Raw genomic sequence first — 13,086 nt, forward strand, 5'->3', positions numbered from 1 at the left:
AAGGGGGCCCCCCACGCCGTGCCTTCTCGGGTGCGTGTGATCGGTCCCGGACGCAGGGTGTTTTAGGGGACTGCGTGACTGTTCGATCTCCCTCCCAGCGGGGAGGAGCGGCGCGCGGACGCGGGATGGTCCTCGCCTGCGGGTCCCCGCGCTGAGCCGCGCGCCGCGCCCGTCCGCCTCCCGCTCCGACAACTACTTGTGCAGCCGCCGGGACCCCACCGAACTTTGCGGGAGGACGCCGTCCGCGTTCGATCCGGTGGCTCTCGGCAGGAGGTTGGCCGGCGATCCTAACCCCCCTCCGTCACCATGCTGGGGAAGAAGCCCGCGGGGAAGGGAGCGGGGCGCGAGGCCGGCTCGGACGAGCACAGCCCCTCCGGGGGGCGCGCCAGGCCCCCGTGCGCCATCCTGGCCACCCTGCTCTCCGGGGTGGCCCTGGTTTCCTGTCTGTACCTCGGGGTGAAGACCAACGACCTCCAGGCGAGGATCGTCGCTCTGGAATCCGCGAAAGGGGCGCCTTCCTTTCCCCTGCTGCCCGAGACGGCGGATCAGCTGAAGGCCATCGTGCAGGAGAACGTGGAGCGGCTCCTGGCTCAGGTGTGAGGGGTTGGGGAAGCCGGGGAGGGGCGGGGGAGTTGCACGTGGATAGGATCTTGCACAGGTGTGAGTCTGTGTGTGTGTGTGTGTGTGTTTGTGTGTGTGCAGGGTCAGCCTCCACCCTGAGCGGATACACCCTGTTGGTCTGGCCTGTGTGAAGCGCTGTGAAGGCTGGCGGTCGTGGATGTTTGTTCACCTCCCTTCCTTGGTTTACCCTCCAAGTCTGCGTGTATGATCTTCCCTGTCTCTTCCTTAATGGTTGCACGGTCTGCTGCAGCGGGCGGGGGGGGGGGGGGGAGAGAAGCGAAGCTGGGAAGGCAGCAGGGGCTTTCTTTGCCTTGGCTGTTTAGTTCTGTGGCGTCTGGGCTGACAGCCTTCTCCGTTGCATGGAGAATACTCCTTGGAACGCTCACATCTGTTCTTCATATACCAAGGTTAGGCCTTATCAATAAAGAAAGGTAAGCACGCTTAAAAGTGAACTGAGCCTATAGATTTAAAGTTAATTTCACACGGCCTTCTTTTTCATATTAAACGTTTGAAAAATTGGGGGAAAAACTTTTCTTTTAGGGGGGGAAGGGACGGGTCAGAGATGTAGTACCCAGATATTTATGAATGAAGAATTGAAAGGAATGTCTTTAAAGATGGCTTAGACTCCAAGTAGGGAGGGGATAAGGAGTTTTCCTGCCAGTAGCGAGATGCAGTAGTTGCAGCCTGAATGTGATTAAAGTGCGGCTACAATATTGGCTGTTTTTTATGGCGTGAGTACTGTTACCTTTTGCCTAAGATCCATGCATTTATGTAAATGCTGTTTATGCAGACTATCAGACGTTATTAGTAACTTAGCCACAGAAGAAGAGAGTTTCTAAAGAACTCATGGATCTAGTTTACTCCTGCTAGCTCTTAATACTTTTTTCCCCTCCTACAGAAATCCTATGAACATATGGCTAAAATAAGAATCGCAAGAGAAGCGCCTTCAGAGTGCAACTGTCCAGCAGGTAAAAAATGGAACTTATTAACAAGGTTTCCCCTGGAGCAGACCATTTGCAAACAAAGTGTCTGTCAGGTCTACCTGGAATAGTAACAGAGAAAGAATGCAGCCCCAACTTGTTTTAATAAAATCAACATGTCTCCATCAGAAAGATGGCAAGTAAAGCCCCAAATATTATTTTAAGCAGCATACCAATGTCTATTGGGGGAAAGCAAATGAGCTAATCACCATGGAAAATACAGGGAAGTGGATATACGAAGTTCTTTGCGTCCAGGATTGACAGGTCATCTTCAATGTTATTAAATAATTTCAATGTTTGTGGTGAAAAAGGTCTACACAGCTGTCAGGACTTGATGTCTAATGTTGCATTAGTGTGGGGTTGTTGGTGGTCATGATGTTATATAGGTAAAGGACCTGCACTTGCTCACCTAATCTGTAGCTAAAAATGAAGACTAAAAGGAAATGAGTTCTTCATCTTGAACCTCTGATGACAAACTATTTTCTTCTCAGTGACTTTCCAGGAAAAGACTCTTCCATGTTGATCATTTTTTTTTCTCTGTAGTTTTAGGAAAGGTCAGTAACAGTGTATTAGAAGGATGGAGAAGAGACATTAGTGAATGAGCCCCTCCCCCACCTGTAATCATGAAATCCTCATTCACAGACCTCTGAACCTGGGTAGTTGTCTGTAGACTTAGCAATTTAAAAGCTCTTGGAATATGGCCAGGGGAAGGCATTTAGTGGATTCAAAGATATATAAGCCATAAAAACTCCCATGAATCTCGAGATGTTCTTCAGATAAACATGGTAAATGTGTTTATGAACATTCTAGTTTCTTTCATCATTATGCATGGAGAATGAGTCTTTTTCTTCAGTATTGAACTCTCTGTTTCAATGTAGTCATGTGCTTCATGATGACGTTTTAACCCATGACAAATACAATAGCCCTACAAGTTTATATAACCTAGTGATGTCATCATTGCTTAGTTTGAGCAAGTGAGCTATGACATTCACTCAATGGTGAGATAGCTATAACAGTCCTTAGAATGCACCCCACTTATGATTAAGCTGTAGGTGACTGAAAAGCTTAGTGCCTGTTGGGCACTGGTTGCTCATGCCTGGAATCCTGACTACTCAGGAGGCTGAGATCTGAGGATCAAAGTTCAAAGCCAGCCTAGCCAGGAAAGTCTATGAGACTCTCATCTCCAACAAACTACTCAGCAAAAACCAGAAGTGGCACTGTGGTTCAAGTGGTAGAGCTAGCCTTGAACACAGAGGCTCAGGGACAGTGTGCAAGACCCTGGACAAAAACAAAAAAAAACTTAGTGCTTATATTTTCTCATATTTTGAGATTGTTTTCCTCTCATGATAACTTGTTTGGGTATAGCTTAGAAATGTCCAATTCCAGGTTAAAAGTTTTTTTAACATTTATATTCTACCACATCATTGACTATGTTGGAGCTATATTCTTTTCAGCGAAGGTTTTTGATGAGAAGACAAAGAATGGATGTTTGATGTATGCTTCATTCTTAGTAGTTGAGAAAGACTCAGAAATCAGATATTCAAGGGAAGAACTTTTCCAGGGCAAGAATGAACTAACACCCTCCCTTTGACCTGCAGGAATGATTTAAATTCCCAGGACACTGAGTATCTATAGGACTTTACAAATCACTGAGGGAAGAACATTTTTTTTTTTAAATATACAGTACACTGTGTGTGGGGACTTAGGGTTACTTTGGAGGATTCATCACAGAGTTGGTAAAATGTTGAAAAGTGGCCACACTGAGTTCTATTTCCAGAGGAGATATGACTGTTTTTATGATGTTTCATGTAGGCCAGTCATTGAACTCTGGTCCTGTGGGAGGAAGCGATTATCCTTTAGAGTTTGCTGTATATTCTCTAGGAAGATTATTGTAGACTATTTTCTTTCCATGTTAATGTGGTAAATGAATAATAAAAAGCAATTCCCTTGGTTTTTATTTGTTGTTGGCTCTCCCTCACAGCTGCTTTCCTTCTTGCTACCACTAGAGCTCCACATTACATCAGTTTTTAACCTGGCTATTTGGAGGTAACCTTTGGAAGGTGTGCCCTACAACACACAGAACCAAACAGGGATCTTGCTGACAGATTCCCAGTTATAGGGATGATACTCAGTTCTGCTTGTTGAATAACCAGACATCACCCAAATGCAGGCGTGGCTTGAAAGTAAAGGATTCTGGAGAAAACCAGCTGGTGGAGTATTGTCTTAGGGAATGAACTGGCTGGCCAAAAAGGATTAGAAAGAAGATATGCATTTCCCACCTGATTTGGCTTGAACCTCGATTCTCTCTCTGTGACTAAGAGTTGTCACCCAGACATCTGTTTGTAGGGCAGAGCGAGACGAGTGTGACCTCAACTCAGTTCCTGTGGACACTTGCCCATCCATTGAAGTTGACACTCTTGCTGACAGGCAGAGTCTTAGAGCTGAGGCCTGGTAGCAAAGAAGCGAAGCTGTGCTGTTTGTAGTCACTCTAATAGCTTTTGATGGCACTCAAGTCTCACTGGGATTTGTCCAGGTAGATTACAAGGAAATCATAACATTTATAGATAACTGTTTTTTTTTAAATTACTGAGCAAGGAACCTCTATGGGGACTATTTATTGAATGCCTTCTCATGCTAGGAGAAGCCCTTTCTGATATAATTTTTTTTTATAACTAGGAGAGTTGTAAGTGCTAGCAATCTTAGGATTCATTCCCTGGGCAGAGGGACTCCAAAGCCTAAAGCCTAATGAGGAATCCAGAATGAGCTGGATAATTCTAGACTGGAATCTGGAATCCTACATCTGTTACTAAATAAGTGTGTGACTGTGGTCAAACTAATGCGTTTCATTGCTTTTCATTTCCTCACCTGAAAAAAAAGGACTAGAAATTCCTTGTGTGACAATTTATGTAAATAGTTTGGCATATTAGTGGCTCTAGCTTAAGTAATACTACTCTCTCTCTCTCTTTCTTTTTGGTATGATTCTCACAAAGGCTAGGCAAACTCTTACCACTAAATTATGCCCACAGCTCACTATTCATTTTCTTGGATTCTTTCTTCTGGTCCACAGAGCTACGTGGTAAGGTGGGTAAAGAAATGTTGCCAACTTGCTCAGAACCCAAGGCGAATGAACATGATGCTTAGTTAAACATATGTAGATCATTTATAAGGATAATCTTGCTAGTCAGTATCTCTTGGTGCTGTAGCAGTGGAATTTGGGGTTTTCATGATACCTAGTTTTATCTCCAGAATGTTTGCCAAAATTACAGGGGAAACATTGGACCATTTAGGCTGAAGCATACTAGGTAGAAAGACTTGGCTATCAGATGTTAACCAAAAGGAGTATCTTCACCATATGACTCTTAGACCTTTTAAAATAAGATCTTGAGGTAAATCTTATACTAATACACTAAGATTTGTAACTTACACAGTTGGACTGTCATTACTATACCATCTTTGTCCTCTGTAGAAATGTTTGTTTACCTTTTTTTTTGAGATTGAGATGCTCTAGAAAACCAAAGAAAACTGGATTTCAAGAACCCCCAAATAATTTTGAAAGCCCTTCCACACATCAAAGCTGTGTTTAGCAGATTTGATTTAGCAATGGTAGAGACACGGAAATAACAGCTGGTCTTTGTGGCTTGATTTCTGTCAAACCTGACCATCCCTAAGAGAGTAACTTGGCTCTTTACTATGGCTATAGAATTCTACTTCGGGTTGTGTTCTTTGGATCTTCCATGAAGTATGCATAAAGCAGGCATCTTTATGGAAGGGAAGAACAATGGGAATGAGGCCACCAATCAAGTGATAGGTAGCTCACGTTCATCAGTAGTGTTAACTCCCTGGCCTATTAGGTATAAGAACCTCTATGACCTCATCAATGGAGAATGGGAGTGGGAAATTGAGAAAGTAGCCCTGGCTTTGTCATTAACATGTTACACAATCTTGCGCAAATCATTCCGACATCTGGCTTTTACAAACTAGTCACATCTCTGAAAGTAAGAGCTAGACGATAACGATTTAGGGCTTTAGTCAATTCTCTACCTAGAATGAATATGCAATAACTATGCTAGATTTTGGGAATTTGCTCACAAACCAGGCAGAGATGACACCAGACATTTATTTGAAAATGACTTTTCATGTGGGATAGGCAAAAATCAAGAGAAGAGTATAATTTGGAGCATATAACCTAAATCGGTGACATTTTTCTAGTACAGGAGGCTGTTTAAATTGTTTGGGTGTAGGGGAAAGAAAACTATATCTCGGTCTGAGAAATTCAGGGTAGAAGAAAATATGGCTTCTGAGAAGTAAAATCCGTAGGAATGGATAAAAAGCGGATTGACAATGCTTCATTAGCCTTTTGACTTGCCAAGAGTTGATGGGTAGGTAGATAAAGGTACACTGGTACCTGATTTGCTGACACCCTGACTAAAGCAAACATTAATCTTTAAGGTAGAAAGGACAACCTTTTCTATATGATGATTGTCTATATGATGATAGTCTGTTCTCTTTGGTAATAGTGAGATTTAAGTTGAGGAAGAGGAGACTTCCTGTGTAGGGTGTTGAAACAGCTAGAGATAAAAAATTAGACTAGAAGCCAGGTGCTGGTGGCTCATGCTTACTTAGGAAACTGAGATCTGAAGGTTGAGGTTCAAAGCCAGCCTAGGCAGGAAAGTCCACAAGGCCCCGACCTTCAGTGACCACCAAAAAGCAGAAATGGAGCTGTGGCTCAAGTGATAGAGTGCTAGTCTTGAGTGAAAAGGTTAGGGGACAGTGCCCAGGCTCTGAGTTCAAACCCCAGTACCAGCATACACACAAAGTTAGATATTTTCCAGGGTCTTTCTGTATTCTCTACATGTATGAAATGACTATATACAAGGCAACTAAACACAGGCAGGTGCAAGTACACCTCATTCCCAAGTAGGAGCAGTACATCCCCTGTGATAGATGGAGGATACCTCAGTTTGAGGATGGAAATAAATGTTAACTATTGCTTTGAGATTAAGTACCCTTTCCCCTGGTTGCAGAGCCTTTATGTTACTTTGCTAATCGAGTTGACTTTATCATATGAAACTCCATCTCCCATCATACACTTTTTCAATGATACAGAGAAGAGAAACAGTTTGCCTGAAGAAAGCGCCTTGAAATGCTGTGACTGTTATCTAAATGAAAATGTCAGCCATTCCTCTGCTCCTGTGACACCAGACAATGTACTGTAATGAGGGGATACCTCCAAGAATGTCCACAGTGACTCCTTCTCAGGCCTGCGATCTCCAGCAGGCTGGATGTGACACTTTTCAGTGGCTCTTCTGGGGACAATAGACCAAGGACAGACTGCCCTTTGAAGCAGTGTTCTTGTTTCTTTTTTTTTTTTTTTTGTCTGTCTGCCTTGCTTTTGGATTAAGAAGCTCATTCTAGGGCTGGGAAGGTGGCTCAGTGGTAAAGCGCTTACCTTGCTTGCATGAGGCCCTGAGTTCGATTCCTCAGCACCACATAAGCAGAAGAAGCCAGAAGTGGTGCTGTGGTTCAACTGGTAGAGTGCCAGCCTTGAGCTGAAGAGCTGAGGGACAGCGCCCAGGCCCAGAATTCATGCCCCATGACCAATAAAAAAAAGCTCATTCTTCACATTTCCTCTTTTTCTGTGATACTTGGGTTTGAACTTGAGACCTATTGTTTGCTTCATTGAAGGCAATCCTCCAGTCCTTTTTTGGCTTTTATCTTTTGGATCATCTTTTGGTCTGGCTAGTCTTCTCTTCTTCCTTCCCATTTCCTCTACCCTGCGCTCTCCCTTTCCTCTCCCCCTCCATTTTGCCCTCCCTCCCCTCCTCCTCCTCCTCCCTTTCTTTTTTGTTCAGGTAGACTCACGACTGTGATCCTCCTGTTTTCTGTTGCCAAGTATCTGGGAAACAGAAGTGTGCCATGATGCCTGGCTTCATGTCTCCTTTCTTACTGTAGTAGTTCTGTTGGTACTTATGTAAAAGGAGGATACCAATTCTACATGGAGTTTGAACTCATTTCAGCTCTTCCAGACAATATGTGGGAGCAAGCAGTCTCTGAAGGCTTCTGATGGCTTTGCAAGGGCGCAAAATCAACTCGGTGACATGACCCAAAGCAGTGTCCACATGTGGGGCTTAGGTCTGGGAATGGCCTCTCAGGAAGGGGTAGATGGAGTGCTGGTGGGAAACGTGCCAGAATCCCAGGCAGGGGTCATTTCCTGCTACAGGACAGCCGCGCTAGACACTTACCCAAAATAACACCAGTCTCTTACCTGGAATGGAAATCATCCGAGACCTAACGTTAGGGACATGCAGGGGTGGTTTGATGGATGTTAAGAACGTGAAGTTGATGTATGGCTGAGTCTGTGCAGCAGGTTGAAACCCAGGATGTGCCTGGCTATACTTTGAAGCATCGCTCCCTGCCCTGGCTTGCCAAGGTGGGTGGAGTTTGGTACGGTGGTTTAAGTGCCGTGGAATTTCACCATCCTCCCCTACCCCAATTTACTTCAACACCGGTGTGCATACCTGATGCTTACATGTGGATAGTTAACTGCTTTTATTTGGGATTTGCTCTGCACATCTTGGAATTATAAAAAGAGTTTGAGAACGACGTGGATAGGCAAGATGCTGACATAGGAATCCTTTACAAATTAAAATCGAGGGCTCTTCATGGACATCATATATTCCTTCAAATGGCTGTTCTGTGCCATTAGGTAATGGGATTCCTTGAGGAAATACCACCACAAGGTGACAGGCAGCTCCCTCTGGTGACCACAAGGGGGGGGAACTGAGCTGAGTAGGATTTCTCGGCTCCACCGGTTTTTTCCCAATTGAATTGCTGGCCTCTCTTGGTGATCCCTGACCTCCCTTGGTGATTGGGGGAAAACAATGAATGGAGGAAGCCATTTGCTTCCATATTTGAGGATGATAGTAGTCCATCAGCTTTAAGATACTTGAAACCTAGTAAATCTTGCATTTGTATTTAGTAGATAGAGCCACAGCCGAGAACTTTGGGCTAGTATTCCAACAGCTAGAATAAGTGGAATTAAAACAGTCCTTAGACTTACTGTGGAACTCCTTCCCCTCAAAATTAGGAATTTCTAAGCATCCAGAATAATCTGAAGTTACTATATTACTTCTGACGTCATTGCATCAAGAGACTGTACTTCATCTTCAGTTGAAGGTGATAGGTCTTTGCCAATGATAGTTGAGATGTATTATTTCCCATCCTATTGTGTTCTTTAGTTTAAGCACTAGATGAGTGTTTCTGTTAAAAGGGCATGCTTATAGGCTTTATTTTGCACCCCAAATATTTAAAACTATAATTTAGATTTTAGGAGTTCTGGTCTTCATTACGGACATGAAGTTTTTATTCTTGTATTTAAAATGTGTTCAGCACATTTGAAAATACAATGTTCATACTTCGTCTAATTGAGTAAATGAATCGTAGCCAGCTCTAGCTTGTATGTTCTGGTAAAATTGGGAGTCAGAATAGGTCTAGATAATCTTTTCTTCTTTGTTTCTTTGTCTTTCTATTCCCCTCCCCTCCCTCTTTCCTTACCACTTTTCCCTCCTTCCCCCTCTCTTTCTTAAGTGGAGAGCATATCCCCTAATCTGTTGGCACTGAGCAGCTACATCATGTAACCCATCATGATATTACTCATTACAAAAATCAACATCGTACCTCATCCTTTTGGTTTAAAGTCAAATTAGATTTTTTTTAAAGCCTTTAAGTCACCACAGTTTTTGACATGTTTCTGTGTGCATTTTAAATCTTTTTTTTTGGTGCTTTTTTCTGGGGTGCCAGTATCAGGCTTGCATTCAGGTTCTAAGTGCTGTCCCTTAGCCTTTTCATTCAAGGCTAGTGCTCTACCACTTGAACCACAGCTCTGTTCCTTGCTTTTGAGTGGTTAATTGGAGATAAGAGACTTTCTGGCCCAGGCTGTCTTTGAACCTCGATTCTCAGAACTCACCCTCCTGAGTCACGAGGATTACAGTCATGAGCCACTGGCACCCAGTTCCTTTGAACTTTTATTCTTCACACATACTCACATGGAGTCTTCTCAACAAGTTATAGCTGCCATTGTATTTTATATATATTCATGGCACTCAAGTTTTTGTTGAGCAATTAATACTTAGTTTGCAAAACGCTATCTGCAACATAACTTTCCCCGAAATTACAATATCCCTTGGTATCTGAAGTGGGTTGGTTCTACAATTCATGTGGCTAATGAAGTTCTTTTATATAAAACAGCATAATATTTGCATATAAACTACAACCATCTTTCATGTATTTTGTCGTCTCTAGATTGCTTACAATAAGTAATACAATTGAAATACTATGTAAATAGTTGCTATGCCATATTATTGGGAGTAATGACAAGAAAACAGTCTGAATGTGTTTCAGTACAGATGCAATGTTTTCCCTTAAATATGTTCAATCTGTCGTTGTTTGACTCTGCATGTGTAGATTGGTGACTGTGTATTTATAGAGACTCGATATTGTGAGGAAGTTGGTGGTTGGTAAAATGATGACGGCTCTGTGTTGAAACTGAAATGGATGTCATGGGGGAGACTCTAGACATTATGTATCTGCATTTAAGTGACTGGCAAGATCTCTAGAAATTGCTAATACTATATATCCAATGTCAAATGAGAAATCCAATGCATTTCGCAGAGACAGTGTAAATTTGGCTACATGGTAACGAGTACAACAGAAGGAAAATTGAAAGACTATCTTGTTCCCATTGAAACGAATGTCCACTGTCATCAACTGTTGGAACAGGGAGTTGTGGATAGTTCTTTGGCTGAGTAAAGCACCTTTTATAGCTGGTAGGACAGGCAATAGAATGACCCAGCAACTCTACAAGTTAATTGAGCTTTGGTGAGTGATTTTTTTTTCTTCAGTATATAGTTTCTGTGGACTTCAAGGAAGCCAGTTCTGGGGCTTGAACTCAGGGCTTGAATGCTGAGCTTTCTTTTTCTCAAGGCTAGCACTCTACCCAGTTGAGCCACAGCTCCACTTTGAGCCTCCTGGTGGTTAGAGGTAAGAGTCTCATGGACTTTTCCTGCCCCAGCCTGCTTTGAACTGTGATCCTCAGATCTCATCTCCCGAGTGGCTGGGATTATAGGTGTGAGCCATCAGTACATGACTTCTTTTCTTCTTTCCCCCTTCCCCTTCCATCTTCCCCCCTCCTTCTTCTGTCTTCCTTCCTCTTTCTCTTCTTCCTCCTCCTTCCTTCTTACTCTTTTTTTTTTGTAAACTAGTTGCTTTGCTTTTCTGAGAGAAGTGAATTATCAGCCAACCATGAAATGGGAAAGTTGACCAAGTAAGAACAGCTGAATAGATTCTATGAGCCAAACAGAGCTGTATTATAAGCTATAAAAATATTTAGCCAACCATAGTATATCTCTCAATTTATCTCCTAACCTTGCAGGCTGGCTGGTAGTTGCCCCAGACTTGAAGCAGGAAGCCTGACCTGTGTACTTGGACCTGCTAGTGATGTTTTGCATCTGGAAATTTTTAATAAAAGAAAAACTCTAACACTGTGAAATTACATCAGTAAAGAAACTGTGGCTTTTTATGTTCTTGTCTATAGTTTCCTTCTGTGCAACATTACTTACTGCCCTAAATTTCAGCTACTTCTGCGATATTTTCCTGAATATTGAGCTTAATCTGGAAATGAGGTTACGAATAAAGGGAGTGCGGTGTGGTGATAAAATTTATGTTGCCATTTTATGAATAGAAAACTGGTTAATTAGTTTTTATAGCAAAAGGTATCTTTGGATTGAAACGTCTGGGGCATTTTATTCTTTTATGCCTTTTTGAAAGCAGAAAAACCTTTGTTTCCATCATCAGTCTTAAAGCAGAAATCCCAGACAGAGGAATTTCATAATCAGCCACAGAGAACCCCTGCATACATCATGTGTCACTTTCTCATCATTTCCAATGAGTTTCCAACATTTGTTTAATTGTAATCATATGCAGCCAGCATTTCAAATCTTCACAGTGCATTCGCATTTATAGTCTTGCGATGAGATTAGTAGGAATTGTTGAAAACCAAGAGTACACACAGAAAACTTAGCGATCGATGTGAAAGCTACTCCACCAGGAGCACATACATGGAGCACATACATACTGCTCCAGTGGGCTCTGCCGTTGGCCATACCACCTGAGGCCATCCATCTATGGAAGAACAAACTAGAAGATGCATATTCCCAAACTACCCTTATTCTAGTCAGGCCACTCCGTTGCATTCTCCTTTACCCTTCTCTAGCAGGGACCTAAACTCTGGTTTGCTCCCATTCTTTTGATGATGTTTTACCTGGCTTTCTCTTGGCATGGAACTTGCCCATTTGAGAGTTGGGTCGCAGGACCCTTTCTTCCCAGGGTGATGCCTGCACTTAGTATTCAATCTAGTATCAGAAGAGAGGAATGTTCATGACCCATAGCAATGTTGCTCCCTCATTCCATAAAGTGACCTATTGTTTCTATTGTTAATGGCTATAGACAAGACATTGTCAGTCATTAAGTGTTTGTTTTCCTTTGCTGTTTTCTACTACTTATCCTGTTACATAGTAGCAGAAAGAATATGGAATGGAGTGATGTAGAGAGTACATGATGTAAAGTGCATGGTTTTCCATTGTAACAGAAACTTTCCGTGTGTGTGTGTGTATGTGTGTATGTGTGTGTGTGTGTAGGTGTAGATGTAGGTGGTGGTGGTCCTGGGACTTGAACTCGGAGCCTTGGCACTGTCTCTGAGCTTTTTTGCTCAAGGCTAGCACTCTACCACTTGAGCCATAGCTCCACTTCCACCTTTTTGGTGGTTAATTGGAGATGAGGTCTCACAGGTTTTCCTGCCCAGGCTGGCTTTGAACCAGGATCCTTAGATCTCAGCCTCCTGAGTTGCTAGGATTACTGGCTTGAGCCACCAACTCCCAGCTCATTTCCCCTATCTTCTTAAACTATGTAGGAATCAACTCTTAGGTAAGCAATTTTTTCCATATTTTTCTGTTTACAATAATAATCGTTATTTTTGTCTCTATGTTCCTATCTTATGATTGTTCTGTTATTTATAAGACAAGTATTTATTTTTTTTCTTTGATTAGTTATTTAAAGAACAGTTCTTTTGGACTTTGTATCCTAGGCTCATAAAGTAGCACTAATGTCTGTGAATCTTAAAATTATAATACCATTTGTTTGATGAACAAAGCTCTTTGGAAGCAGTCGCCTATGGCTCATGCCTGTAATCCTAGCTACTCATGAGATCTGAGGCTCATGCTTTGAAGCCAACCCTGGGCAGGAATGTCCATGACACCCATTTCCAATTAACCACCAAAATGCCACAAGTGGAGCTATTTCCCCAGTGGCAGAATGCCAGTCTGGAGTGAAAAAGTCAAGGGACAGAGCCCAGGCTCTGAGTTCAAGTTCCAGCACCGGCACAAAAAACAACCCACAACAAAACCTGACAAATGGCTTGGAAGACTCTTCT

At 42.7% G+C, this 13,086-nt stretch overlaps 1 protein-coding gene across 2 annotated transcripts in view; it reads left to right on the forward strand.

The window, feature by feature from the left end:
* The first annotated feature begins 306 nt into the window (after positions 1–306).
* The window catches only part of Col25a1 (collagen, type XXV, alpha 1), a 417,880-nt gene continuing 405,100 nt past the window's right edge, over positions 307–13,086 (forward strand). For both annotated transcript variants that reach the window (XM_013023761.1, XM_013023760.1), the window contains exons 1-2: positions 307–594; positions 1,520–1,589. In XM_013023761.1, the coding sequence (XP_012879215.1) occupies positions 307–594; positions 1,520–1,589 (358 nt within the window). The remainder of the gene's footprint in view (positions 595–1,519; positions 1,590–13,086) is intronic.

This window comes from Dipodomys ordii, unplaced genomic scaffold, assembly GCF_000151885.1.
Source record: "Dipodomys ordii isolate 6190 unplaced genomic scaffold, Dord_2.0 Scaffold70, whole genome shotgun sequence".
Taxonomy (NCBI): domain Eukaryota; kingdom Metazoa; phylum Chordata; class Mammalia; order Rodentia; family Heteromyidae; genus Dipodomys; species Dipodomys ordii.